General features: G+C 42.0%; 1 protein-coding gene across 3 annotated transcripts in view; it reads right to left on the bottom strand.

The window, feature by feature from the left end:
• Positions 1-27,524, bottom strand: part of Agbl4 (ATP/GTP binding protein-like 4) — a 1,347,784-nt gene that overhangs the window by 111,889 nt on the left and 1,208,371 nt on the right. For all 3 annotated transcript variants that reach the window (XM_013521735.1, XM_005398626.2, XM_005398625.1), the window contains exons 7-8: positions 21,652-21,741; positions 5,979-6,093 (exon numbers count right to left, since the gene is read on the bottom strand). In XM_013521735.1, coding sequence (XP_013377189.1) covers positions 5,979-6,093; positions 21,652-21,741 — 205 coding nt within the window. The remainder of the gene's footprint in view (positions 1-5,978; positions 6,094-21,651; positions 21,742-27,524) is intronic.

Here is a 27,524-nt window from a genome sequence, read left to right as displayed (position 1 = left end):
GCTCAGGATGTATACAAAGTAAGCACCCTGGCTTCCTGCTGAGTCACTTAGCCAAACCTCTAGACTCCCCAAGTTGACACAATGTATCAACCATAACAGTATCTTTGAACTCCTTTAGGCTCTCCAACCTTTAAACAACTTTAGAGGGCAGGGTCAGAAGGAGCTTCTCCTGCTTCAGGAGACAGTGTAGCATGAAGTTAAATCTGAGGAGCTGGACCTGGCTGTGCATGCCTGTAATCCCAGCACTCTGCAGGCTGAGGGAGGAGGATTGCTGTACCTTTGAGGCTAGCCTGGGATATATAGTTAGATCAGGGGCAACCTGAACTACAATGCAAGACCCTGTCTCAAAACAAAACAAGACAAAACAAAACAAAACAAACAAAACAAAAAACTGAGGGTCAGTTCTTGTATATTCATAGACCTGCTCTGATGCTTTGTACTAGGAACTCTGAGAAAAACTCCTTGGTATCTCTGTACCTCGATTCCTTTCTCTATTTAAAATAGGTCTTTCATATTCTTTCCATGACAGCACTTTCATGGAGATTGAATGACATGACACAGATCAGTACAGCGAGCAGTCACCCGCTTCTAGTACAAACACTGGGCTGCTTATTGGCAAGGGCTACCTCTGCTTTCCTTCTGCTTCCCCAAAGCCCACCGCAGGACTTGACAACCAGCCACGCCCTTGACATGCTTTGGTTAAATTGGACATACTGCACCGAAGCATCCTTTGCTACATACGGGTTGCCAGTGCCAAGAGACATAGCAGCAATGAGCGTCTGCAGACAGTAGAGCATCCCTTTCCACCACAGGGTCTCAGCGCTGGGCTGTAAGGCCGAATCGTTTCTGCGCCACCTAGAGAGGTCTGTTCCGCTCCCCACCTCCACACTCCCAAGAAACACTGAGGTTTTCTGAAGATGAGAAATTTCACAGCATCCTGCTATCTTTCGGGTAACTGCGTATTTTATGATGACTAATAGGCAATTACTATGGTAATATTGCAATTCAGCATGTGTGAGGTTTGGGAAATGAGAAATTATGGGTAACTACTTTGGACTCATTTCTATGGTAACAAAAAGTAATTGTCATTAAATACCAGTTATACTGAGGCTGTACCTGGTAATTATAGATTTTTATGCCCTGAAACATAAATAAAACCAATAAATTTATTCAAAGGTCTATGACTGTTTACTTATATGTGGCTCTATGGAATACACAACGACAAGCACCTAATTAAGAAATGCAAACCCAACACAGAGTTTCATATTGTCATATGAAGATGGAGAGCCTGCTTTTCAGATGCAAGGCAACTTGTGCATTACAAATGCTCAGAATGCGCAGTGGGGTTCAGGAGAGGGTGGGGCCTGCTTTCCTGCAAAGGAAGCCATAGGGAGCAGGAGGTAGCGGAGAGAGCGTGCAAATGCTGCACCGTGTGATCTTAGCCTTGCCGTCTGCAAGACACTGTAAATTGTTAATCAGTTCTAAACTGATTCAGCCCATCTCCCCAATACCCCAGTGACCTTCCATAGGGGTTGCCTTTCTGCTTCTTGGCTCTGAAGTACCTGAAGTTGTATTATCCATCCCTCAATGCCTTAGGGCCCAGGTCTCCCCAGAACTCTTTAAGACTGCTCAGATTGCAAAGCCAGTGGCCATGCCATTCTTTTCTTTTCAAATGTGATAAAAGGAACTTAACACAAAATTTACCATCTTAACCACACGGTTCGGTAATATTGAATACATCCATAATGCGGTGATCCAATTACCACCACCCATCTCCGAAACTATACCTATTCACCTCACACTCATTAAACAATAACTCCCTGTTGTTCTCTCCTCTCTGCAGTCCCTGGTATCCTGCCTTTCTATCCCACTTCCTAAGTGAATGTGACTTATTTGAGTACCTCACAGTAGTGGAATCATATAGCATTTGTCTTTCTGTGACTGGCTTTTTTCACTTAGCACAATATCTTCAAGGTTCACGAGTGCTGTACTCATACTGTTCTTGAGAAAGCCTCTCCCCAGAACTTTCATCACATTATGCTCTTCCAAGAGGGCAGGAAGGAAACTGAGGCTTGGAGAGAAATGTACCCTGTCCAAAGACAAACAAGAACCTCTAGTACCTGATTCTACCTAGAGTGAAGGCAGCGTGTGGGAATGCAGAGTCCCTTAAGGCCATAGGCCTTAAACATGGTTTGTCACTTTTTTCAGCCTCAGCTTCTCCTTTGTTCAAATGGATATAATAAAAACTTGCTTTCTTTCCTCAAAGAGCTCTTGCAATGATCAAATGTGGTTTGAAAGAGCCTCTAACAGTGCATTTCTCTGTACAATAACAAAATATGGCTGAGTCAGTTACTCTGGTAATTCACAACAGTCTATAGTCTGTTAAATCACAACATCAGCTCATCATGTTAAGTCATAGCAGTACTCATGTCACAACAGCATACGATTGAAATAACTGGAGTTAGGAAGCTATGTAAGTGAAGATAAAGGGTTGGATGCTGACAGCATCTGGTGATAGTTACTGTTCTCTGGGGATTGTAGCCTTGTGCCATAGCATAAGCATTTATTCATTTAGAAAGTAGGGGGGCTGGGGATTTAGCTCAGCGGCAAAAGCGTCTGCCTGGCAAGCACAAGGTTGTGAGTTCGGTTCCCGGTACCGGAGAAAAACCAAATCATTTAGGAAGTAGGACCTGCAGGAGTGTAGGACAATAAGGAGGAATAGGGGCTCACTCAGGCAGACTTATACCCATGCCTACTCCTCACAGGGCACAGGCCTAAGGCAGATTCCTTAACTTCTATGAGGGACTGCACAGCAGGAGGGAGTTGGGGAATGAAAGCCACCGGGCAAAGAAAGGCAAAGACATGGCTGCCTACCTTTTGACCTACATCTGGCCAGTGACTTGATCAGTCCCCATGAGGCCTGGCTTTGTTTGCTGCCCTAGAATTTTCAGACATGTCCTTCCCTTCTTCTCCCTTTCCCTCCCTCCCTCCTTCCCTTCTTCCTTTTTTATCCTTATTCCCAGAAACTTCCCTCCTCTAGTCCAAACAGTCTAAGTAGGTGTTTATTATTTACAAGCAGAGAAACCCTACCAAAACCCCTCCTTCACAGTTGTCCTGAAGATTCAGTGAAAAGTGTATAAGCTCTGGACAGGCTGACAAGTAAGTGACAGAACTTTTGAAGTGGTATTTCCAGCAATGTATTTTATAACCCTAACATGAAGAGTAGGTTGGGTGGGCTATGGCGCCTACCTTTGAGAAATACTCAGTACTATGTTCCCATCTTGGGATTCCCTGTGTTTACCAGCATATTAAAAATTCTAAAAAATCTTATAGTAAGAAAAAATTTGTCTTCATATTATGTTTTATGTCTGGATGTCCCCGCAAACTCCATGTGGTCATGCGGGGCAAGCTTTTTGGATGCTGCTGAGTCTAGAATTAGTGATTGGCTCATTGTCTAGTGCTGGGATTGGCAGTGTGAGTGCTACACCTGCTCTAGGGTGGGTAGCCAGTGTACAGTATAAGGGAGGAAAAGAGGCTTGCTCCTCCCCTTTCACTCTTGCTGCTTTTGCTGTCTTCTGCTGTCATGAACAGTTGTCCCTCAGCTACACCAACCTGCCTTGGAGCCAGCTGAGTATGGACTGAAACCTCCACAAATTGTGAGCTAATTAAACCTTTCCACTTTAACTTTGGCTGTTGGGTATTTTGCCTCAGCAAGGAAAGAAAAGTAACCAAGGCACTTCACTTAACTTGGAATATCTCAAACTTATTTGAACTCTGAATTCTTTTCCCCCATTTAATGCCTTAGTAAAGTCTCACCAAACCCTGGAAACCTGGAAATACTGATACAGAGAACAGCAAGGCTTTAAGAAGGGCTAGCCTGCAGGACCTCTAGGGCACCTTTAAGCTCTGAATTCTGAGTCTTTATTATTATTTTTCACATTCTCCAGAGCTGTAGTAGTGAATTCTCATGATTGATAGGCTTTTTGTTGCTCCTCAGAGCTGTTTTAGCAACAGGATTTAATGCCTATAGTTAGAGATTTTTCTCCAACTCTCATAATGAGCAAGAATCACATATTCTCACTGGAGAATGCTGGGGTTAGAAACTGCACGATGAAAGCATTTCTGAGGATCAGAGCTCTTTATCCTGAAGCCCCCAAATCACAAAATCTGGAGCTTAAAGACATGTAGAAAGCACCTATTCTCCAGTTGCCATCCCACTGATCATCTGAAGCCCAGAGAGGGAAGGCAGTTTGGTCAAGGTTACAAACCTATTTGAAGTTAGTGCTTCTCTGGACAGCAGATGATGACATAAATAAGTGTGTGTAGTGATAGTATTGAACTCTCCCTGACCACTGCTGCCCTTATAATTAAACAGAAATGTTACCATAAATCAAATCAAATGGTCTTTCCACTACCCTTATCACTAACAGTGCCTTCTGTCTAGGAGAGGTGGAAAGGCTTTACTCTCAGGCCTGCAACAAGCCATAAACCTTCAAATGCTAACGAACCATCACTTTAGCCAATTAAGACAGGAAGCAAAATTGTGTTTAATGAAGGTTTCATGCATCCCATGGGTTCTCTCTACTTCATACCCAGGGGTACCAAGGAGTCCCTCTAGACCCAATTTCCACATTTGGAAAGCAGTAAACCAACGCTTTGTAAAATGGCACTGTCTGGGTGTCAGAAATCTTGGTTCTGGTATGAGTTCAGCCAAGGATCTTGGGTAATTCCCATCTTGTCTCCAGGCCTCTGTATCTTCATCAGTAAAGTCATCACTTTGATTCACTTCTAATCCTCAAACATTTTCTGAGCATCTACTATGTGTTGATCCCTGTTATGAGACAGTAGGGGTATTGAGACCAATAAGGTTCAGTTTCAACCTTCTGGTAGCTTGAATTGCATCATGTCTATGAAATGGGATGACTTGCTCAATAATTTAGCTTGTAGGGAATCAGAGAAGGGAGTGGCCAAATCTGTTTGGAATTTCAGGGAATGAAATAGGACATAAACTGAGTTTCAAGAGAGCTAGTGCAGAAGGAGGGATGAAAAGTTTCTGGGCAGAGGGTCAGTTGTATAAAGGTGAGAGAGTAGGTACCAACAGTTGGGGCACTGTAGATAGAGCAACAGTCTCAGGATGGGAGGCCAAGACAGAAGACAGAATAGCGCACATATGCTTTGCATACAAAGCTTTGCATACAAATCTGGGCAGTTTGGATGTTACCCTGAAAGTTGTGGGACTGATCAGCTCTAAAGCTATATAATTTGGGTGGTGGAGTTAGTTGATGATTTACTGGCTATGTGACTTTGGGCAAGTCAGTAACTTCAAGGGTGAAATAAGGATATGACACTACATACCTCAAAGGATTCAGTGTTCCTTTGGCAGAGGATCAACTGGGCAGTGGAATTTTAGGCTCTAAATGATGGTGTGCATATAGGAGAAAGACCATCCAGGATATGAGTATATGAGTCCACACCAAGGAGAGATGTTGTTCATATGATCTGAGTACCACTCTCCTTCATTAATAATCTCCAAGAAGGAACACAGCAAGAAAGCAGTGGTCATTATAACTGCACATGAGATTCTGCAAATCACACTATTGGTACCATGTTTTTTGATGCTCACAATTGTCCTGCCAGACAGTTATTGTCTCCATCATGCAAGAGAAACTGAGCATCAGAGAAGGAAAGTGATTTCCCCAAATTTACATAGAAAGTAGGTATTAAAACTTACACCAGTTGTCCTGATTCTTGTCCCAGCAAGCTGTCTAAAAACCTCCAGCAAGTGACCACAGGTGGCTATGCATTAAAACAGCCAGTGCTTATTAGCACATTCTTAGGAGCTAAGGTACAATGACCTTTAATTAATTCATGAAATAATCTGAAGATTCTTTTTCAAAAGTTTATCCCACATTTGTTTCAGGCTTCCATACCAGCATTCTGTGGCTGTCTGCTGCCAAGCATTCTCCTCAGTCCCTCACCTGTAATTGCCCAGGTAGACGCCATCAGGGTTGAGCATCGGTGCAATCTTGAAGACCAGGTGTTCTCGTAGGATACAGGCGATAGGGTGGTGGCTTACAAGGAAGTCAATGATTCCTATGGAGACAGAAGTGTCTGGGTTAATCTTAAAGTATTTTTAAGAACACAAGGAACACATTTTTCTCAGCTTGGGAAATGGTACGAATCAAAAATCAATAGGTGATTTTTGGCCTGTCTTGTTACCAGCTATTATGGTTATGTGGCTACGCACTAGGTGTTACCAAGTGAATTTTGTAAATATATCTCTATTTCCAAGAGACACATAGCTAGAGACATAACACAAAGCCCAGGAACAGACAGGAGGAAGACAGCATTTTCTTCCAGCAAGAATAGTGGAGGCTTCCAAGAAAATGTGGCATTTGAGGTGTGCTTTGGAGGACCTAGATGACAGCTATGACTTCTGGAATGTGCCCTTAACACTGCAGTGAAAGAGCTCTTCCTAATGTGAAAATCTGATCCTATCATTCCCTCCTTGGTATCCTTTTGGTGATGGCGTGCACATATCTGCAGGAGAAGGGGTGAGAAAATCAACATCTTTGAGCCCTTGTTTCTTCCCTCTTCTTGTTTCTGTTTTTTCTTTGGAGACACACAAAAAAGGATCAAATGGTGCTCAGGCAGTCCATAAAATTAGCCTAATACTAGAAAGTGATGGGAGAGGGAAAAACCCTCCCAAAATGCAGGTTCTGTTTTCTGTTTGATAGCTCAGGCAAGGCCTGGAGGAGCTTTTGAATTGGGGTTGATAGGTAGGTCTGACAGAAAGGCAGAAGGCAGCAGGGTAACTAAGAACAATCCATGGGCCCAGTGGCAGGCATTTAGCTCCTGGAATGATAAATCACTCTGGAGCACATTCCAAAACTGCTGTGACCAGTGAGGGACATCTCAAGCTTTTCATTATGCCAGGCTTGAGAATCCATCGGCAGCTGAGACCCAGTTGGACGTCATTTACTTCACGGCTGATGCTGCAGTAGACCAGATGCCCTAATTTATTTGTTGGTCCTCATATTAAAGTTTCAGTTTGCCAGTAAACAGGCAGGGTAATGATGCCAGCAGCCCTTGTTAGGGGCTAATAATTGCTTAATCTGTCCACTAATTGACCCCAGCTCCCAGGGCAGCCCTCCATCAAGGAGCCAGCCTATGTTTAAGGCCTGGCCACGCTGCCTCAGAGAATGGCTTCTGGAAGTGGAATAACGCATTGTGATCCATCCTCCTTCACAGATGAGTAGATTAATTGGGCTGCCAATTAGGCAGCTATTAAAAGAACGAGAGGAAACAAAGCCAGACCAGAGGCTGCAGTTACCCAGATATTCCTCTCCCAGGTGGATGTGGGGCAAGGAGAGGGGAGGTTTTAGAGTCATCTTTCAGCTTGAGGTCAGACACAATTCAATAGGAATCATTCCCATTGATCAGGAAATGGGAGAAGATCTTTCTTTCTCTTTCTTTCTTTGTTTTTTTGGTGGTGGGAGAGGGTACTAAAGGGACAAGAATATGAAAAAGAATGTGAAAGAAAGTAAGAGCAGAGAGGAAATGTTATCCTTGGCTGAGTCAAAAGCATTGCATGGCACAGGAAAGCAGAGGGATCTAGAGAACAGAAACACTTAGGGACTTATATTTGAATCTTAACTAATTATTAGCTGGAGAAGTTGCTTGTAAGTGCTCTCTGACCAGTTTTGCCATCTTGATAGAAGGATAATTATACTAACCAGAAGACTGCTGTGTGACTGGGACAGAGCTCTTACATGTTGCCTGCCTGACACACTGCCTAAACACCTTGATGAGACTTGCTCAGAGCAAATGTTGAAAAGCAATGGGGTAGTAAAAGCAGCAGTAATTCTGGAAGTAGAGGGCCTGGCTTGTTAGGTTTACTAACTATGCAACTTTGGGATAAGGACATTGAATTGGAGAAATCAACAAATCCAGAGAACCTAGGTTTTAGTTTGAGTTTAGTTACTAGGTATGAACAGAAAGCCTCTGTCCCCAGTCTGTTTAAAATTAGGAGAGAGAATGGTAGAATAAAGACTGACAGCACAATATAGCTTCTTTGGGACCTGGACTCATGACACCTAAAAAATTACAATTTGGTGAAGAAAACAAAAAAAGAAGTAGATCTCTGGGAATCCGGAGAGCTAATGGGAAAACTAGAAACTACAGAGAATCTGGAGAAACAGAGCATAACCCCAAAATTAAAGCAGCCTGGAAAGTTAACCCTAGCATCTAGGGGAGCAGACCTGTCCTCATCAACACGAGGCAAGTCCAGAGAGGATCGGCAGCTCCAGGGAGAAATAACAGATCAGGCCAAATATGCTAGCCCTCAGAAAAGCCCAGAATTATGGTAAATTATAAAAGCAACATGGGGTTTAATGCCATGAGAGTAATGCCTTCTGCATGAGAGGTTAGAGTTGGAGAAGAAATCCAGTACAGCACCTGCCATATTTGAGAGTGTTTAATCAGGAGCCATTTTTCGAAGGGGTTAATTAAGACTGAGCTACAGAACAACTACATTTCAGCATTTCTGTGGTCACCCTACAACAGTGACTGGGTGGGAGATGGCCACAGGTTAGCTGAAGAGAGGGCACAGGCTAGGCATAGAAGTTTAAGATCAGGCTGGGAAAGACACAGGACTCCTGCTTTCCGTGGTGGGAAACCAGGCTGGCTGTGTATGCCTTTAACAGGGCCTGGGTCTCAAAGGACTAGCATTACAACCAGTGGATGGCTTCGTCCTTCTTTTTCTATAACCATCAGAACTCAGTGGTATGTTTGCTTTCTCCATCTGCCAGTGCGATCAGGATTATGACTCAGCTTGGACAGTTGCCACAGCCTAGGGTGCACAGACAGAGGGGCTACAGTGGTTGAGGGGGGAACCTCACAAACCTATTGGCCATACAACTAGGTGAAGAAAACCATGGCTTTGGGCATACAGAGGGACATGGAAAAGGAAGTAGTTGCAGAGAATACAGTTCTTTATTAGACACCACTGACCAACAGTGCCCAGCAGGAAAGGCAGGGCAGGATTCAGTGTGTATACACAAAAATACAAGTGTAGAAACAAAATAGTCTTAGTAGTGACTCACTCTCCTGTCCCTGTATCTGATAGATTCCAATACTACAGAACCAAGAAAAAAACCACTCATTCAAAAGCATGAAAGAAGTTTTTAAGACTCATTTCTCTTTTTCTTCATTTTTTGGGGGGCTTTTGTTTCTTTTTTCTTCTTTATTTTCTTTCTTTTTTGTTCATTTTCTTAATTCTTCTTTTGTGTTACTTTTATCTAATTTTACTTTTATTTAATTCCTTAATATAATACTTTGTCTCAATTTTCTCTCTTCCTTCTCATTTTCCTGTTTTTATTTTTCAAATTTTACTTATTTTATTCTTCCACTTCCCACCTCCATCACTCTTACCAGTATTAAATTTTATTAATCTTTATATACTTTGTTGATTCTACACTTTTATTACTGAGAGTTTTTCTATTGGTAATGGTAGTATAGTCAATGAATTTAGTAGACATTTACTGAGTCAGTATTTGGTTCATCTTTTTGTCCATATTATAATTACAAATTTCTTTTGTAAAAACTACAGTGGTAGTTTTTATTCATTCTTAAGGTATGTAAATAGTGTTTGTTTCTGAATTTGTAATTGTTGCTAATTTTATTGCTATTGCCAAGGTAGCAAGGTTTTGCTATTAATTAGTTTTTACTATATTTGAATATCTAGTTTGCCTTTGCATCATCAATAATACTGAGATTCATTTCCAGAGAACTGGGTGCTAGACCAATTACACTGCACCCTCTCCTCTCCAAATTTTTTTTTTTATTTTAAAGATAAAAGGAGGGAAACATTAACAGACATACAACATTTTACAACATATCACAAGCACAATACAGACAATACAGAGTTACAAACAAAGTGGTAGGGTCTCCTCTCCAAATTAACAGAGGTATTTGGATCCTATTATAGATCAGTCTTGCATTCTTACATCTGGTAATCTGAGCAACTTCGTTGGAAGATAACAATATGTAATATGAAAAGCACTGTTAATTCCTATCATTTTGTTCCAAAACCCTGTATCATTTTTATTGTTTTTGCTTTGTTTTGTTTTTGTCTATGTTGTTGGTGTTTTGCTATTGTTCTTTTATTGATTATTATTATTATATTCTTTTCAGAATAAAATAAAATTATATATAGAGTAAAAGATCTATAGCTCACCATGCCTGGAGCATGTCAATGGAAAGAAGACAGTAACAAAAGAGATCTCCATACTAACAACAAAATCTTTCCACTATAATCAACTTAAAACTCTCAGTGCACTCTCTCTCTCTCTCTCTCTCTCTCTCTCTCTCTCTCTCTCTCTGTCACACATACACACACACACGAAATATGAGAAAACAAGCAACAAAATGCCCCTAAAAACTCCTGACTTCCCCAAAGCAGATCCACTGGTCACTGATGGTGAAAAAAAGGAAAGCCAAACAGTTGAATTACACAGAGTGATAAAGAAGAGACAAAAACCAGATCAATAAGTTGCTTGCTGTGCTAAAAGATGATATAGCTAAATAGATAATGGACTTTATAAACAAAACAAACAGTGAGCTTACAGAAGACACTAATTAAAAGCAAGGTTAACTAAACAAAATGATACAATGTGTGAATGACCAGTTTAGCAAAGAAAGTTCTCATCAAACATAAGAATTAATGCCAATACTGAAACTCTTTAAAGAAATTGAAAGGGAAGGAGTACTACTAAACTGATTCCTACAAGCTAGTATTACCTTGATTCCAAAATCAGATAAGGAGTTATGAAAAAATAAAACTACAGGCCAGTCTCTTCACTGAACATAGATGCAAAATCAACAAGATACTGTCAAACGGAATGCAACAAATCATTAAAAAGATCATACATCATGACCAAATAGACTTTATCTCAGGGATGTAAAGATGCCCCAATCTATGAAAATCAATAATATAATATATCATATAGGTAGAAGCAAAAGGAAAAATCATGATCTCAATAGACACACAAAAATACCTTCGACAAAATCCAACATCCATTCATGATTTTAAGAAGTCTGAAATAATAGGCATAGAAGGAACTTATCTCTATCTGATCAAAGCCATTGTGACAGACTTACTGCCAATATCATATTAAATGAAAAAAACTGAACCTTTTTCCATTAAAATCATGAAAATACAAAGATATCCACTATCACCATTCCTCTTCAATTCGGTGCTCAAAATTTTAACAGAGCAATCAGGCAAGAAGAAGAAATACAAGGATTATGTATAAGAAATGAAGAAGTCAAACTATCCTTATTCACAGATGACAGGATCCTTTACATAGAAGACTCAAAACTTTATACTAAAAATGCCTAGAACAGATAACCAAATTCAGTAATGTAGCAGGATATAAAATCAGCACACAAAAATCAATAGTGTTCCTGTATACCAATAATAAACCTACTGAGAAAGAAAGTAGGACAGTAATCCCACTCTCTATAGCATCAAGAAAAATTAAATATTTAGAAATTAATCAAACAAAGGAAATGAAAGACCTCTGTAATGAAAAGCAAATTAAAGAGAACATCAGAAAATAAAAAAGATGTCTCTTATTCCCGGATAGGTAGATGCAGTAATGTCAAAATGACCATACTTCTAAATTGTTATATATAGATTTAATGCAATTCCAATCCAAATACGAACAACATTTTTCACAGAGCTAGAGAAAACAATCCTAAAATTCACAAAGAATTTGGAAGAGGCACAGAATTGCAAAGGCAATCCTGGGCAACAAGAGCAAAATGGGATTACAACCTCAGATTTCATATTATCTTACAGTACAAAGGTACAATGATAAAAAAAAAAACAACAGCATGGTACTGGCACAAAGCAGACACGTGAATCAGTGGTACAGAAGAAAGGATGAAGAAAAACACCACACATGTTCAGCTATCTGAACTTTGACAAAGGCCCTGAAAACATACACTGGAGGAAACATAGCCTCTTTAACAAAAGGTGTGGGAAAACTGGCAGTACACATGCAGAAGACTGAATCTAGACTGACATCTCTCACCACATACTACACTAAAATCAAAGAGATAAATATTAAAATATAAACACTTAATCTTCTGGAAGATAAAATAGATAAAACTTGTTAAGACATAGGCATGGACTTTCAGAACAGAACCCCTGCACAAGAAAAACATCAAGAAACAACAAATGTGATTATACCAAATTAAAAAAGCTTCTGCACAGCAAAGGAAATAATCAACAGAGTGAAGAGGCAGCTTACAGAATGGAAAATTTTTTTTGCCAGCTACTCCTCAGGCAAAGGACTAATATCTAGAATATATAAAGACCCTCCCCCCCCCCGATAAATGACCCAATCAAAAACTGGACAATTGAAATGAAGTCACTTCTTAGATAACAAGTACAAATGGACAATAAATACGAGAAAAAATGTTCAACATTTTTGGCCATTAGTGAAATGCAAATTAAAACAACCCTGAGAGTTCATCTTATTTGGCAAAAAATGGCTTCCATCAAGGAATCAATAATAAAAGATGTTAGTGAGGCTGCAGTGAGGAAAGAACCCTTCTACATTGTTGGTGGGGATGTAAACTAGTACAAGCACTGTAGAAATCAGTATGGAGATTTCCCAAATGTCTAAAAATAAGAATTCTATTCAACCCAGCTATCCTCTTTCTAAGTATCTTCCAGAAAGAGTAAAAGACATCATATTATTGTGATACATGCATACAATGGATAAAGAAAATGTATTTATATGCAATGGAGCAGTACTCTGCTGTACCAGAGGATAAATTTGAGTCATTTGTAGGAAAACTGATGCACTTTGAGACCATAAGTTTAAATGAAATAAATCAGACATCCATATTATACATCACATTGTTTCCCTTATATAAGAAACCGAAAGTATATATAATTTAAAGAACAAAGTAAAAGGCAGATAATAGAAAAAGGAGGATAGATCTTTTGCAAATGGAAAGTTGATAAAGAGATAGAGAGAGACGAGAGAAGAAGAAGAACTCTCTTTTAGTTGATTTTCCCATCTCTGAGACAAAATACCCAACACCCAAAGTTAAAAGAGGAAAGGTTTATTTGGTTCATACTTTGTAGAAGTTTTAGTCCATAGTCAGCTGGCTCCAAGGTAGGGTAGTACAGTAAAGGGGCATCACAGAGGAGAAACAGTTCATGGTAAAGCAGGGCAGGTAAAAGGCAGCCAGCAGTGAAGCAGCAAGCAGCAAGAGACAGCAGCAGCCCTCTTTCTGTCCCTTATATTCTACCCAGACTACATGCCCTTAGGGAGGGTAGCACTTATATGCTGGGGTTTCCTATTATCCACACCTAGAACTATAGCAAACCAATAAGTGGACTATCTTAGTAATCACACATCCTTAATCTCAGCATCACACACTTAATCCAGCCACCTCTGAAAAGCCCCACACATGACCACAGGAAGCTTTGGGGAGACATCTACACACAAGCCATAACAGGGTCATAAAAAGCATTAAAATATATCATGCACATGCACCAACTCTGCAGAATAAATGCAATCATCATGTACTGCAAATATGTGCTAAAAAATTAAAAAGAAAACAAGATAAATTAAAATAAGGAAAAGAATTAAATAACTCCCAAGGTCACACCTACCACTGACATTCAATATCTTGCCTGTTTTATCCCTCTCCCAAACTATAAAAATCCTCCTCTGCCAGGTGAGATCAATCTACCTCCTGACATCATCAGCTTTCTTGAGATCAGTCCATTCCATCTGTAAACCAGTTTGCTGGGTCCTTCACTTTGAGATTTAGTCAGGAAAATGGAGGAAACCAAGACCAGGGAAGGATGGAAGCCAGAGAGATGGGAAAAGAAGGAATAGTGGGGGAGGATTTTAAATTAAAATTTGGTGGTAGAATCCCCAGTTGGTGCCGACCTCCAGCTGGTCAGGATAGACTTTGCCAGGCCAACCACAACTGAACCTTGTATTCATTATTTTTATTACTCCCAGAGTGCTTGGTTCGGGGCTGTGCTCACAGCAGGTGGTTAATAAATGCCTACTGATGAATCAATCCCAGGAATTCGTTCAGCCTTTCTAAAGTGTGAGGTTAGTTAAACTGAAGCTCCCTCCTTCTACACATACTCCCTGGCACAGCAAATGTTGGGCATCCTAAGATGAGTAAGAAGTTCCTGATGTAGAGGGGTGCATTGCAAGGAAGCAGTTTCCCTCTGACTGGCCAAGGTCCTGACAGGAATAGCACAGAACCATGAAAACCCAGAAGGGGCCCTGACCCAGACTTGGGATCAAGAAGGGGTCCTGGAGAATGGACCTAAAGAATGACCAGAGTGAGCCAGCTGTAAAGGTGCCAGGAGCATGCTACAGGTAGGGGACTTCTAATACCAAGTGTTTGTGGTTAGAAAAAAGTTGATCTCTTTGCTAATGGATCACTTTTCAAATCCAGAAGCCCAGCTCCAGTGTTAAAATGCAGACTCTAATTGGACTCTGGGTTTTCTGTGATCTCACCTTCTCGGTTTCCCAGTTTCCTCATCAATTACAAAGGGAGAATAACTTGGAGTTACTGTATCTAAGTGAGTTGATATAAGCTAAGTGTCTGGCATAGAAGGTGTATAGATGTGCTGTTGTAATCATTACTCTCACTCGGTTTGCCTGTGAATGTGGCAAAGAGAGCTGTGTGAGATACCCCCGGGAGAGGTGAACAAGATCTTACTGGCTGAGCTGAAAATGTTTAGAAGGGACTGGGAAACCACTGGGAGGATTGAAGTCAGGGAAAGACAGGGTCAGAGTGCCCCCTACCTGCAGTGCAGAATGCTGCTTAAAGGGTATAAATGGAGGGTGGCACATCTTGAAGGCAGGGTGAAGGTGAAGATGGAGGACAGATGCAGCAGGTGGTACTGGTATATGTCGGGCCCTGCAGTCAGGAGCCAGGATCCAACACACTGGAGACTGGCAGGGGCTGTGGAGTGACCCATGCCCAGGGAACCACAAAGAAGCAGCAGGTGAAAGAGAAGTAGTGTGGTACTATGCCCAAGAGCATCTGAATTCTTTGCCAAAATCTTACAGCCTTGGGGAAAATGACTGAGGTGAAATTTCTGGTGCCTGGCAGAATGGTCTCAAAATGAAAAGTGAGTTCAGAGAAATGAGGACCCGTACCTTTGAATTTTGGGGATTGAGGCCTGCATCTGCAGCCCACGTCTATCTTCCCTCCAGATCATGAGCTCCAGGGCAGCAGGAACAGATAAGTTTACTACCATATTCTCAGTGCCTTGCTCTGTGCCTAGCAAGGGGATAGTGCTCAAGAGATCCATGCGAACTGAATAAATGAATATGGACCCACGATAGTGTACATTCATTGGCTGGATTGACTTGCAATGCTTTCTGATAAATTTTACAGGCAAAGAGACAAAGTTGGGGCTGTGACATCACTACTTGAATGTCTCACAGTGGCCTAATGGGATTCAGACCCAGTTCTGCTGACTCTCAGCTCCCCAGGTTCCTCAGGAGAAGAAAGGAGAACGGCAAAGCAGTTCCTGCAAAGCATCTCCTTCTGACAAATTCAGATGGGACTATTTGCACGTGTTCTGCAGAGTGAATTGGATATGGCTACATGATTTTTCCTCCAGAGAGACTCTACAGGCTCACTCAGGTAAGGCTTTTTTTTTTTTTTTTTTTTGGTTTTGCTCCGGTACCAGGAACCGAACTCACGACCTTGCGCTTGCCAGGCAGGCGCTTTTGCCACTGAGCTAAATCCCCAGCCCAGGTAAGGCTTATTGATTTAGTTCTTTGGGTAGAGTAGCACCCCAGAGTGGGAAGACACAGGCTTAAAGGAAGACAGCTGAGGTCTGCGAGGTTCAGTGTATGATCTGAAGGATAGCAGCCACTCCAGGCCCTCCCTGACTGGCACTAGGCCCCTACTGTCCTTAACCAGCCCTAATGGCCTCAAAGTATGAAATCACAGGGCCTTCAGAGACTGAGGTTCACAAAGTAAAAGTTCTCACCCTTCACTCTCATCTCTGTCCTTGAAAAGAGAGAAGCCCAGGGTAATGAAAGGCCCATCATATCTTTTAGTGGACCTAGCCTTGTGCTTATGGTGTGAGGGTTGTCTAGGCCACAGAGAAAAAAGAGGAAGAGCAGATGAGGATAAAAGTTGGGGGAAAAGTAGGAGGAGGGGAGGGGAAAAGGGCACCACTTCACTAGCAGGGAATGTTAGTTTGTCCTTGGTCCTGGTAGCTGGTGACATCAGTGGTGATGAGAGTATGTGTGTGTTTGTGGGGGATGTGGGGGAGTGGGGTGTGCACATGCATGCACACTTCCCCTTCCTCTTGCCCTCACAAAGTGACCCCGAGGAGTAAACATCCTGAGAGGGGGCCAGTTGTATTTCCACACACAATCTAAGCCCCAGTGGACATGTTGGGAGGAGGCAGCAGGGCTCATGCTGGTAGGCAGGTGACCAGGATGTAGTCCCCACTCTGCTACTAACCTTCAAGGTGACATTCAGTGACTGCCATGTCTTTTCTGAAGAGTGGGGCTAGGACAGTGGTGGCAAACCTACTACACAAGGGCCAGTGCGGGCTCTTTGTATCACTGAAAGCTCTAAAAGGTTCGCTGTCACTGGGCTAGGAGCTTCAGAGGAGCAGAGGAGGAAAGGAGGGTGTGGGCGCTGCTCGGGACCTGCATGTGCCTAAGTGCCTCTCCCAGCACTGACTCTCTGAATCCCTGCAGCAGCTCTGAGCAAGACATCACTGCTCCATGGTGCAGGTGAGGAAACAGAGGCTGTGAGAGCCAAAGACTTGTTCAAGGTCTCCGAGCTGGCAGGTGGAAGCGTGGGACCCAAACTCAGTTCCTTTCTCCAACTCCAAATTCTCAACTATGCTCACTGCCTTGCACCCTGCAGAGTGCGGCATCTGTTGTCCCTGGCGGCAGTCCATAGATGGCCCCAATAAGTGATAGGGGTTGGAAGAGGTCAAAATGCTCTGCAGATGGAGATTTTCAACAAGAGCTGTCATCTTGACAACTCCAGGAAGTCTCAAGGAGGAGTATTCCTTGGCCAGGAGTCAGAGACCCAGTCTGGGACTGCTTGCCACCAGACTTCTGACTTGCAAGATGAGCCTCCGGGTGAGTAGGATCTAGACTGTGAGTGGAGATGGAGCCGGTCCTTCCTAGGGAGTGCACTCCTCAGGGTTACAGCACTGGAGTCACACACCTGAATTTGAGTTCCCTTGAGTGAGAATTAAAGAAACACACAGTGAAGCTCCTCACTGGGACTCTGGCACCTGGAAGGTGCTCTGTCAGTGACACCTCTTCCCCCTGCTACTGACGTTTAGCGCTTACCATATTTCAGACATTGTCTGAAATGGTTTATGGATGTTAACTCCTTTATTCTTACAACAATCAGTGAGGCAAGATTCCTATTATCTCCCTTTAGAGATAAAGAACTGAGGCACAGAGAGGGTCAGTGACATTCCCAAAGACACATGTAAGAAGTGGAGGCCTTGCGACCCAATGCCAGCCAGTCTGACTCAGGGACCATGAGCTCACATGCTCTGCTGGAGGCCAACATGGAAAAATCCCTTGACCTCTCACAGCATAGCTGGAGAGGAAGGATGGTTTGGCCTTGCAAAGGATGTGAGTTTGGGGTATCAGAGGAACGACCTAGAGGTGGCTATTCCACCCCCAAGAAGAATCTTAAGGAATCCACCTGCCTTCCTTAATGCCACCTCCTTCAGAGCTCTGCAACAACGTGACTTCGCTCTGCTCCCAGCAGCAGGTGTATCGGCAGCTCGGCAGTGAGAACTGTGGTCCCAGCCAGATGGGAACCAACAGGCCTCGTACGCCTGTTTCCTGCTGAAGGTCACTGAAGCAGTTAATGGGGAAGAGCTAACAGAACCAGAGTGATCTCAGCCATCAGCCTTCCAGCCCTGCAGCCTTCAGACCTGCCTTCCATGACTAGAATAGGACGGGCTGGGGAGGGGACTGAGCGGAGAACTGACCAGGGAGGAAACCTCCGGCTGGAGGGCTTGGCCTAGGTTGTCCCCAGGTGACTGAGAGACCCAGTGTGGGGTAAAAATGCCTGAATTATTCTGCCTTAAGAAAGGATGAATTGTGTGTCTTAAAGGAGAGGTACAGAGGCAGGGGAAGAGAAGGAACTGGATTGGGGAGCTGGATTCCAGAGTCTCTGTCACGAATGAGTTATGTGACTTTAGGTAAGCCATATCCCTGTGCTTAGAACAGTACTATCATATCCACATCCTCTCTGTAAGATGTGCATTAATTATTGTAGCATGGCCAAAACTCTGTGTTTTTCCAGATACAAAACTCCTGTGCTTTTCCACGTACAAAACCTTCTAGTTGGGCCAGGGATTTGCTCAGTGGCACGGCGCCTGCCTGGCAAGTGCGAGGTTGTGAATTCGATTCCAGGTACAAAGAAAAAATTCAGTAAGATCAAAACCTTCCAGCACTTCCTCTCTCTGAGTGGAACAAAGGAGCATATACAGGCAGAGGAGCTGGCCAGATCCAGGATCAAAGCCCTCCTCTGGTATTTACTGGCTATGTGACTTTGAGGCTCTTTTTGCTGAATTTAGTTTTAGCAAACCAGAATCAACAAAGCTTTTTTTCTTCACAAAAGCCCCATAAAATGAATAAAATAACCCCATTCTCCAGATGTGGAAAGTGGCAGAAAGCCAGTCTCTAGAGCTTAAGTAGCACATGGTTTAATGAATGAGAAACAAATATAAATCAATTAAATAACAAATCAGGTTTTGTTTTGTTTTGTTTTTTCCTGGAAGAAAGTCAGCCTTTGACCCACAAGACAGGCGGAAACCAGGTACCAGCGGAAGTGAGTCAGGGAGACCCACAGGGGGACATTTGGGAGATGGGAGGTGCTAGACAAATGACGAGGAGTGGGCATAGGTTCTTCCAGAGAGAGGGAGGAGCACGTGCAAGGCTCCATGGTGACCAGGAGGACTCTGCATCCAGGGGTTAAGCCGTATGAGACTGGCTGTGTGGGGCTGAAATGCAATGAGGCTGAGGCCAGAGGGCCTGGCAAGAGCCAAATCGTGGTGGGCAATGGATGCCACACTAAGGAATCGAGAGTTTATCATGAAAAGGCAGTCAGTAGGCACTGAAAGGTTATGCCAAGGAACAAACATTTATTTGGAAATCTAAAGGCTAGCACTGACTGTTAACTGGGCACCATCCGAATATTCCCTTCCAGGAAAGAGTGTTATCAGAGAAAACACCAGAAATCCACCCAATTTCTCTATGCCCCAGTCTGCATCTGTAAAATGGGGTGGAGACCCTGTCCTCCGTCTGCTGCCCGCAGAAGAGGTGAGCACAGGGATGTGGGCTCCCGCAGATGACGGTGTGGATGGCAAGGCTGCTGTATTTTCATAAACAAGACAAAGCAGTTATATCCAAGCAGCTGGAGGACCAGACCCGCTGCCAAGTTTAGTTACTGACAGATGGCTGCAAGGAAAGGAGGGACTTGGGAAAGGTGACTGCAAGGACATTGCTGGGGGGGAAAAGGGCAGAAGTGAGAATGCAGAGGAGTCGGCTGTAGTGACGGGAGCCCAGCCATGCCTCTCGTCAGCTGCTGGGCATTGGGCTGTCACTTCCTCTCCTGAAACTCAGTGTCTTCAGCTGATAAAGAGAGGGAGGCAGTCATCGTAAGAATGTGAACGGGAAAAATAATGCTCACATTATTTGCATAGTGCTTGATAATTATCAAAGCAGATTACCTGCTTCATTTCAGGTTCCCATAGGGAAGGAGGTGGCATCTGTCAAGCGCCTGCTGTGTGCCAGGCACAGGACTGGGTGTTGTGTTTACATTCATCTCGTGCCAGCTTCAAAGCAGCCTCCCTAGGTCACATCCTCATTCTACACTTAGGGAAACTGAAGTCACACTGCTAGGAAGTGGCACAGCCGACACCTGACCTTGGGGTTGCCTGATTCCCTGTCTCCAGATACTCCTCTGCAGTGTGCTGCTGCCATGAAGTTACAGAACCTTCAAAGGCTTTTCCATGTTCCTTTGACCTCACGGATCTTCTTTAGGTTGAAATGATATAAATTAACTTCTCTAAACTTTGATTTCCTCATAAGTAAAAATATACTTACTATTAGTTCCTGTGACATAGCAAACTAATACAAGTGAAATGAGTTAACTGAAAGTCAATTAAAATATGTAAAATGCTTAGAATAGTACTTGGTGCAAGTACTCATATCTTACATTTTTATATGAAATGTATACACCACACAGGTACAAATGAAAATGTTTTGGCAAGAAGGCAGGACTTTCAGATGTTACTGATAGCAGGGCAAAGAGTGTATGCCTTTGAGAGAAACTTGGAAATACCTGGTAAAGTTGAAGATGCGTGTATCTCAAGATTCAGCAATTACATGTCCAGGCGAATTGAAGAGGGAAAGGACTCGCAGGAGGCAGAAGCACAGGTAAGGGAGAGTTACTGCAGGTGGAGCTCTCAAAGTATGGTATCAGCAAGTGTGAAAAGTCCCACCAGAAACCCATGTATAAGTAATGTACACTCATAAAAAAGTAAACTTCACCTGTGGGCAATTTGAAATAAATGTTTATAAGAAGTAAACTGGCTATCGACTGGCAGACATGGACTATGATACAGCGGTGAGCAATAAGTGAACCTCAACTATACTCATCAAACTGGATACTGAGTGGGAAGCACATCTGAGTGCACACTGGACTTTATTTCTATAAAGTTCAAAAAACATGCAAAACTAAAGAATACGTTGTTTAAGAATGTTCACACGCATAGGAAAACTATTGAGGAAGATCAAGGATGACAAAACAAAGTTCAAGGTGATGGATATCTGTGGGAAGAGGAAATAAAGGGCAAAGAACCTAAAAAGAACAGATAATATTCTGGTACTTAAACAGATGAGTTCCTGGGCATTCACTATTTTATTATTTATGTCTTACTTATTAACAATGTTTAGATTGCTAACTATAGCTCCCTAATTGAATATATATTTATATGGGTTAAATATTTAGTAATGATTTAAAATGTAATTGCAGAGAAATATGCCTAGGTTATTTGTTAAGTGCATGAATGAATTAGTAAATGAGTAAATTAATACATAATTCTTAGTTTTTACCTTCCCATTTCACAGCCCTCCACTGATCTACAATGAGCTGGGGCTGGATGCTTGCTGTTGTGAGTCACTAGAAAAAAGTAAATCTAGGGAGTATAGATGACACTATCTGGCTCATCCCCAACATAGATTTCTTTTCTACACCTCCTCCTATTATTTTATCTAGCCATCTATTTATCCACAGATACACCTAGTCAATAAGCATTTATTGCAACAAAACCTAGCAGACATCAGGTGCAACTTCTTTAAAGAAGCAAGCTCCCATCCAACGTGATGACTGCATGTGACTATACCATCTCAGAGATTATCCCAGGGGCTGGGGGTACAGCTCAGTGGTAGGTTGCTTGCTTAGCATGTGAGAAGCCCTGGGTTCAATCCCCAGTCCAGAAAAAAAAAAAAGAAAACAACAACAGCACCCCATCTGGATGTGGGAAGCAAGGGCAGGACATCCTTGAGATCCTGAACTCACCTTGGCACACAAATGAAGAGGGTGTTTCCCCCGGGTGCACTCGGCCTGTGATGAATATCACCTTCTGTTCTGCCCCTTCCCGGAGATTTTCTGTAAGATAAAATGAAAGATGGTCAGTAAAGAGGGTAAGAAAAGCTAAGATTAGAGACTGGCGTGTGGGCATGAGATAAACAAAGAATGGGCCGCATACAATTATCTCTTAAAGTTTTTGGTTAGAATCATTAAAGCCCAGATACTGCTGACTAATTCAACTATGTCTCTGGCTACTTCAGTGTTAAATGGCCATATTCTCTTTACTTGGTGAAATGTTGTATAATATGTAATATAGAATATTTGCAGTAATATAAAGAAGCTGTATGAGTGAAATTGAATATTAGAGCCACTGGCTTTGTACAGGGTTTCAGTGTTCTAATCTACAAATTAGGACAATAATATTTACTTTGTTAGTTGCTATGATGATTAAACAAACTGACATATTACATAGGGCTCAGCAAACACCTAGGAAATGATGGAATAAAAAAGGAGCTATTTATAGTAATAGTAGCAGCTGCCATTTAATTAGCCCCTTTGTCTGGGCATGCGCACACACACACACATGCACACATGCTCATTCCCTATAGAAATCTGCAGTTGATACTCCTTTTACTGAGGCGCAAAGAGGTTACATAATTTGTTCAATGTCACAGAGCTCATAAGTGGGGGTGAGGACTGAGATTTGGATTCAAATGTTTGTCTGGTGATGATGAAGTTCCAGGGACCAAATTTCCCTTTCACCTTAAGCAACTAAAAAATTAAACAAATACACAAAACAACCATTTTCAGATCTTGGATGAGAGAAGGGAAACAATGGACGCATACGCTGTGACTGCACTGGCACTTTGCCTGATGTTCCACTGCAGACTGATCAGCAGGGAATGGTATGCTGGGCAGAGCCTGGAAGTCTCACTGAGATCCAAGTACAGTGGGTGCCAATTGTGGGGAAGTGCTGTGGCCTGCAGAGAGGAGAGAGCTTTGCAGGAAAAGAATTCTGGAAGTTTGTGAAGAAGTTTTCTTGCATCTTTGTTAAATCCTAAAATGCACATGCATAAAGTGAATCTTCATGCTATAGTTTGGACCTGGAATTTCCCCCAGAGGCCCATATATTGGAAACTTGGTCCCCAGCCCATGGCATTATTAAGAGTTGGTGGAATCTTCTAAGGGGCAGCACCTAGTTAAAGAAAGTTAGGTCACTGGAGGCATGCCCTTGATGGAGACCCTGGGACTCCAGCCTTTACCTTTCTCTCTGTCTTTGTCCCCCAGCTGCAATGAGGTGAGCAGTTTCATCTGCCATATACTCCCACCATGATGTACTGTGCTGCCACAGGCCCAGAAGCCACATTTTCAAGTAACCATGAGCTGAAACTTTTGATATCGTGTGCCAAAAAAAAAATCTTCTCTCCTTATAAATAGTTTATCTCAGGGATTTTGTCACAGTGATGGAAAACTCAGTAACATACTCCATGCTTTCAGAGCAAAATGACCAGTGGGTTGTACAGTGCACAGGTCTCAGAGGTCACACAGGTCTGGAAATCATTGGGATTCAGATCTTGGATAACAGAAATATACAAGTATCACTCTGCACAAAGAGTAGAAGTCCTTGTGGATCATTCAGGGAGAATGTGAACTCTGAAGGGTCATTTCTTAGAGGTAGACTCTAAATACATTCTAATAAAGTTTTAAAATAAGTGTCAAAGAATCAAACTGAACAAAACAGTACTGCTTGTTATACTCTCTTTTTAATTTTTTTTATTTTAAAGAGAGTAATAAATGAGAAACAAATAAAAAAGTAGAACAGTAGCAGCATACCAGTATCCTGAACATAAATCAAAGCAAGAACATTCAAAGTGATACAGGGTCTCAAGACAAATTAATATGAATCAACAGTGGTTGTTACATTGCATATCACTATCCTCAACTACATTGCTCAGATTACCAGATGTAAGAATGAAAGATTGCTCAAACCACTAAAGAGAATAAGAAAATATTTTATAAAACATTACTGATAATACAGAGTTTCACTAGGCAAGATGGTAGTAGTTCACCATTGTAATTCCACTGCATATTGTTACCTTCAAATCAGTTGCTCATATCACCAGACACAAGCATGCAAAGTCAATCAGAACATAAAAAATTGTGAGCATTAACTGTTCATTTCAATACACCATCAGACAACAGCAATACAGTCATGGCAGTTATTCATACATATATATTTATATTTTGCCTTCCTTGTTTCTTTTTTCTTCTTTCCCTCATCCCAGTCGTTCCTTCCTTTGAGCAATTTCTTTCCCTTTCCTACCATCTATTGTCCATTTTGAGTTTTACCTAGTCTTATACTCTTTTTTTTAAAAGGAAGCCCAACTATCTTTAAAGGAAAACAACAAACTCTAGACACTTAATAATGTACAACTTGCAATACCCAACATTTAATAAAAAATTATTAGGCATGTAGGAAAGTAGGAGACTGTGACCACAACTCAGAAACCATGTTCTTTCTTTGATTAAAGAAGTGTAATCTGTGTAATAAAGTTTAGAAGAGATGTTATAGGATAAAAGCAACAGTCGAGGGTGGCATTTCAAGGAAGCAGGGGTAGGAACTCTGTCACAGGTCTAGGGACACTGATTGGCATGGGGCAGAAAAATGATCTGAAGGGAAGTTAGGAAGAAATAGTGAAAAAAGTTAGACTAAAGGAGACTGTCTATGTTAGAGGATGATTTGAAGAGCGAGGGTACAGAAATAACAGATTTTCTCTTTCTAAAATGCTGGTAATAGGTATTTTGGATCTGGCTCATCACCTCAAAAGAGCACCCATAGCAGAGATTAAACCAAAAATTAACTCTATTGTATATTGTTTAAAGGTTTGTAACTTATTTGGTCTATTGAAGCCACCAATAAAGGCTGGGAGGGGGTCACTGCTTCCGCTAAAAGCAAAAAATATAATAGAATTGAAATATGTGCAAACACATCCTATGCTCAGTGCTGTGCTAGATACCTTCAGGAACAAAGGAAGAGAGAGAGGACTTGCCCACTCTGAAGAATTTTATGGTTTAAGAAAGAAGTTAAACACCTGAACTTTTCCCACATGGAAAGGAGAAACTGTGACTTCCATGGGTGTGTCTCTAATATCTTTCCCAGGACACTATATGAAGTAGATACCCACAACCTGGCTGCTAAATGGACAAACAAAAATGCTTGTAAAGATCATGGTTTATAAAGGAGTTTAGATAGCTATTACTTCAATTAACTTTCGTCTGGCTTTTTTGAGATAGAAACTGAGCTAGTGTCTCAGTATTTGGATTACTTTTTCATCTAAAAATACATATCAAGTCCTTTAAAGATATAGTACCTAACACTGACCCCATCTATCCCAGCAGTCCAGAGATGATGAATGGCATCACCGAGGCCCTCGGTGAAGGCTTTCTTTATGGATGTCTCCCCTGACCCAGTACCAACTCAATTGCATTCAGCATTTCTGCTGACCACAGGAAAATGCAAAATGGGCACTCTATTTGCACACTAATTTTACTGAGCCCCTGTGTCTTCATAAAATGATAACATGGGGCTAATAAAAATCAAGCATCTCGGGTGCTAATATAAGCAAATGTTGATGCAGGCAGGTAACAAATTGCATTGTCATTTAGGAGGCCATAAAAGAGCATTATAATCATCTTTAGGCAAAATGGATGGGTTGCCTTTGCTTAGCTTTTAGCTTTCATTTGCAAAATAATTTAAGGTAATGTAGCAGTCTGAGGTGGTGTGACGTGGGACCACCCACACACCCTCCTGTCACCAAATCCCCAGACTCTGTGCAGAGCCAGTTACACACATCCTTGGAGGAGGAAGCCGGGATGAAGAAGGAAGCGTGCTCGGACAAAGCTACAGGGAGAGAGAATGCAAACAGTGGGAACAAGACTGCCCCACAAGGGACAATAAAACCAGAGAGCTCATGGAGGTGGCCACATTTAAGGGTACAAGGACACACTCAAATAGAACTGGGGCAGGCATACAAAGCTGTCCAGTTAAACATAAGGTGTTTAAGATCAAATGTGCTTTACGTAGCAGCCCTAACTTACCTGTGTGCATACGCACACACTCACACTCACACATAATCATCCTGTTGTCATCATATTCCACTATATCCATATTCATAATGTATTTATTGAACACCTATTAGGTGCCCAGGTACTATTATTATCTTGATTTTGCAGTAAACCAAGACCAAGAGAGTCAATGACTTCTTCCTATTCGCACAGCTAATGAATGACAGAGCCAGAATTCTAACCCAGGCAAACTGTGGTTTTAATTTCCATACTACACTATCTATTGTAAAGGAAAACAATAACATTATTCCATTACTTTAGTAATGAAATAATATTTATGAAGTAGTTATTCTCTACCAGGTACTTTACAGGGCATAATTATTATTTCATTTTTACTGTAACTCAATGAAACATCTTACCATTACTGTATAATTCTTATCCCTCATTTAGAGTAGGAAATTGAGATCCACAAACATTAGGTGACTTGCCTAAAATTTGGCAGTGTAGCAAATGTGGGGACCAAATTAAACTTAGGTCTTTTATTCATCTCAAATTTATACTCTTAACCACTGTATCAAAATGGCTCTTGGAGTTTAAATAGGGTCCCTGTGGTGGTTTTAAAATTACATCCACTAATTCTATGTTAATCTCTTCCTTTCAAGGGGTAGAGATTAACTTCCAACTCCCTTACTGTGGGCTGTGTTTTGAGTCCCCTTCTAACAAATGGAGTGCTGTAGGAGGGGTGATACAAGGCACTTCTGAGACCGGGCTATAACCGGACTGTGGTTTTGGCTGTGCTTGCTCCCTTTCTTGAATCACTCACTTTTGAAGGAGCCAACTGTCCTATCATGAGGGTACGACGTCAGAATATGGAAAGGCCCAAATGGTGAGAAACTGAAGTGTCCAGACAAAAGCCAAGAGGAACTAAGTTCTGCCAAGGCCAAACGAATGAGCCTGGAGGGCAGTCTCCATTCCCAGAGGACTGCTGCTGTGGTGAGAGCTCCCTGCAACTTCAGGACCCTCGGCTAAGTCTTCCCACAACCCTGACCCACAAAGACTGAGAGATAATAAATGAATGTTATTTTAAGATGCCAAAATCCTGAGAAATTTTTTAGGCAGTAATAAATAACTAATAGTTTCCCCCTGGAGATAGTTATATTTCCCCAGGTTGATATGTAGAACCCAAACAACTTTGCATCTTATATATGGATGCTGAGCTTGAATGAGGACCAAAGTTGTAATCCTAGTTCCAAGGTGGAGAGAAATACTTGATCTATTCGGTCAAATATCAGTGGATTAGGGCTGGTAGAGATCATAGAAGATGTCAAGAGGCCCCCAGGAGTACCAGCTAGGCCCTCTAGAGACAAAAAATCTCCCAGAGGTTCACCGTCAGTTTTATTTCTCCATTTTTCTTGAAATAAATCCAAAAATAACTTGTAGGGAATAAGAAAATAATGTGAGGGGTGAAGAAGGTGGTGAACTGGGAGAAGAATGTGGAATGTTACAAAAGGAGGATTTTTTTTGACACCTATGCTTTTATATTTTCTTGGCTTTATGACCATAGAAGAAGCATCATAAGGACGAGAAGATGTCCTTCCACTGGTTCTAGGCCAGATCAACTGCAATGTCTTGGCCAGTCCTCCAGATCCACACTGCTACTAAACTTAGGACTGGAATATTCCTGTCACTGGCCTCCTTGTGCCAGGGTCCCCCTTGCCGGTCCATCTTCCAATGGACACCAAAGTAGCCCTTCTGAAGTACAAGTGAAGCATACCAATTCCTAGGTCCTAAACTCT

Source organism: Chinchilla lanigera, unplaced genomic scaffold (assembly GCF_000276665.1).
Source record: "Chinchilla lanigera isolate Chin_1 unplaced genomic scaffold, ChiLan1.0 scaffold00063, whole genome shotgun sequence".
Lineage (NCBI taxonomy): Eukaryota > Metazoa > Chordata > Mammalia > Rodentia > Chinchillidae > Chinchilla > Chinchilla lanigera.
The sequence above is the reverse complement of the archived record's forward strand: the minus strand, read 5'-3'. Positions and strand labels throughout refer to the sequence as shown.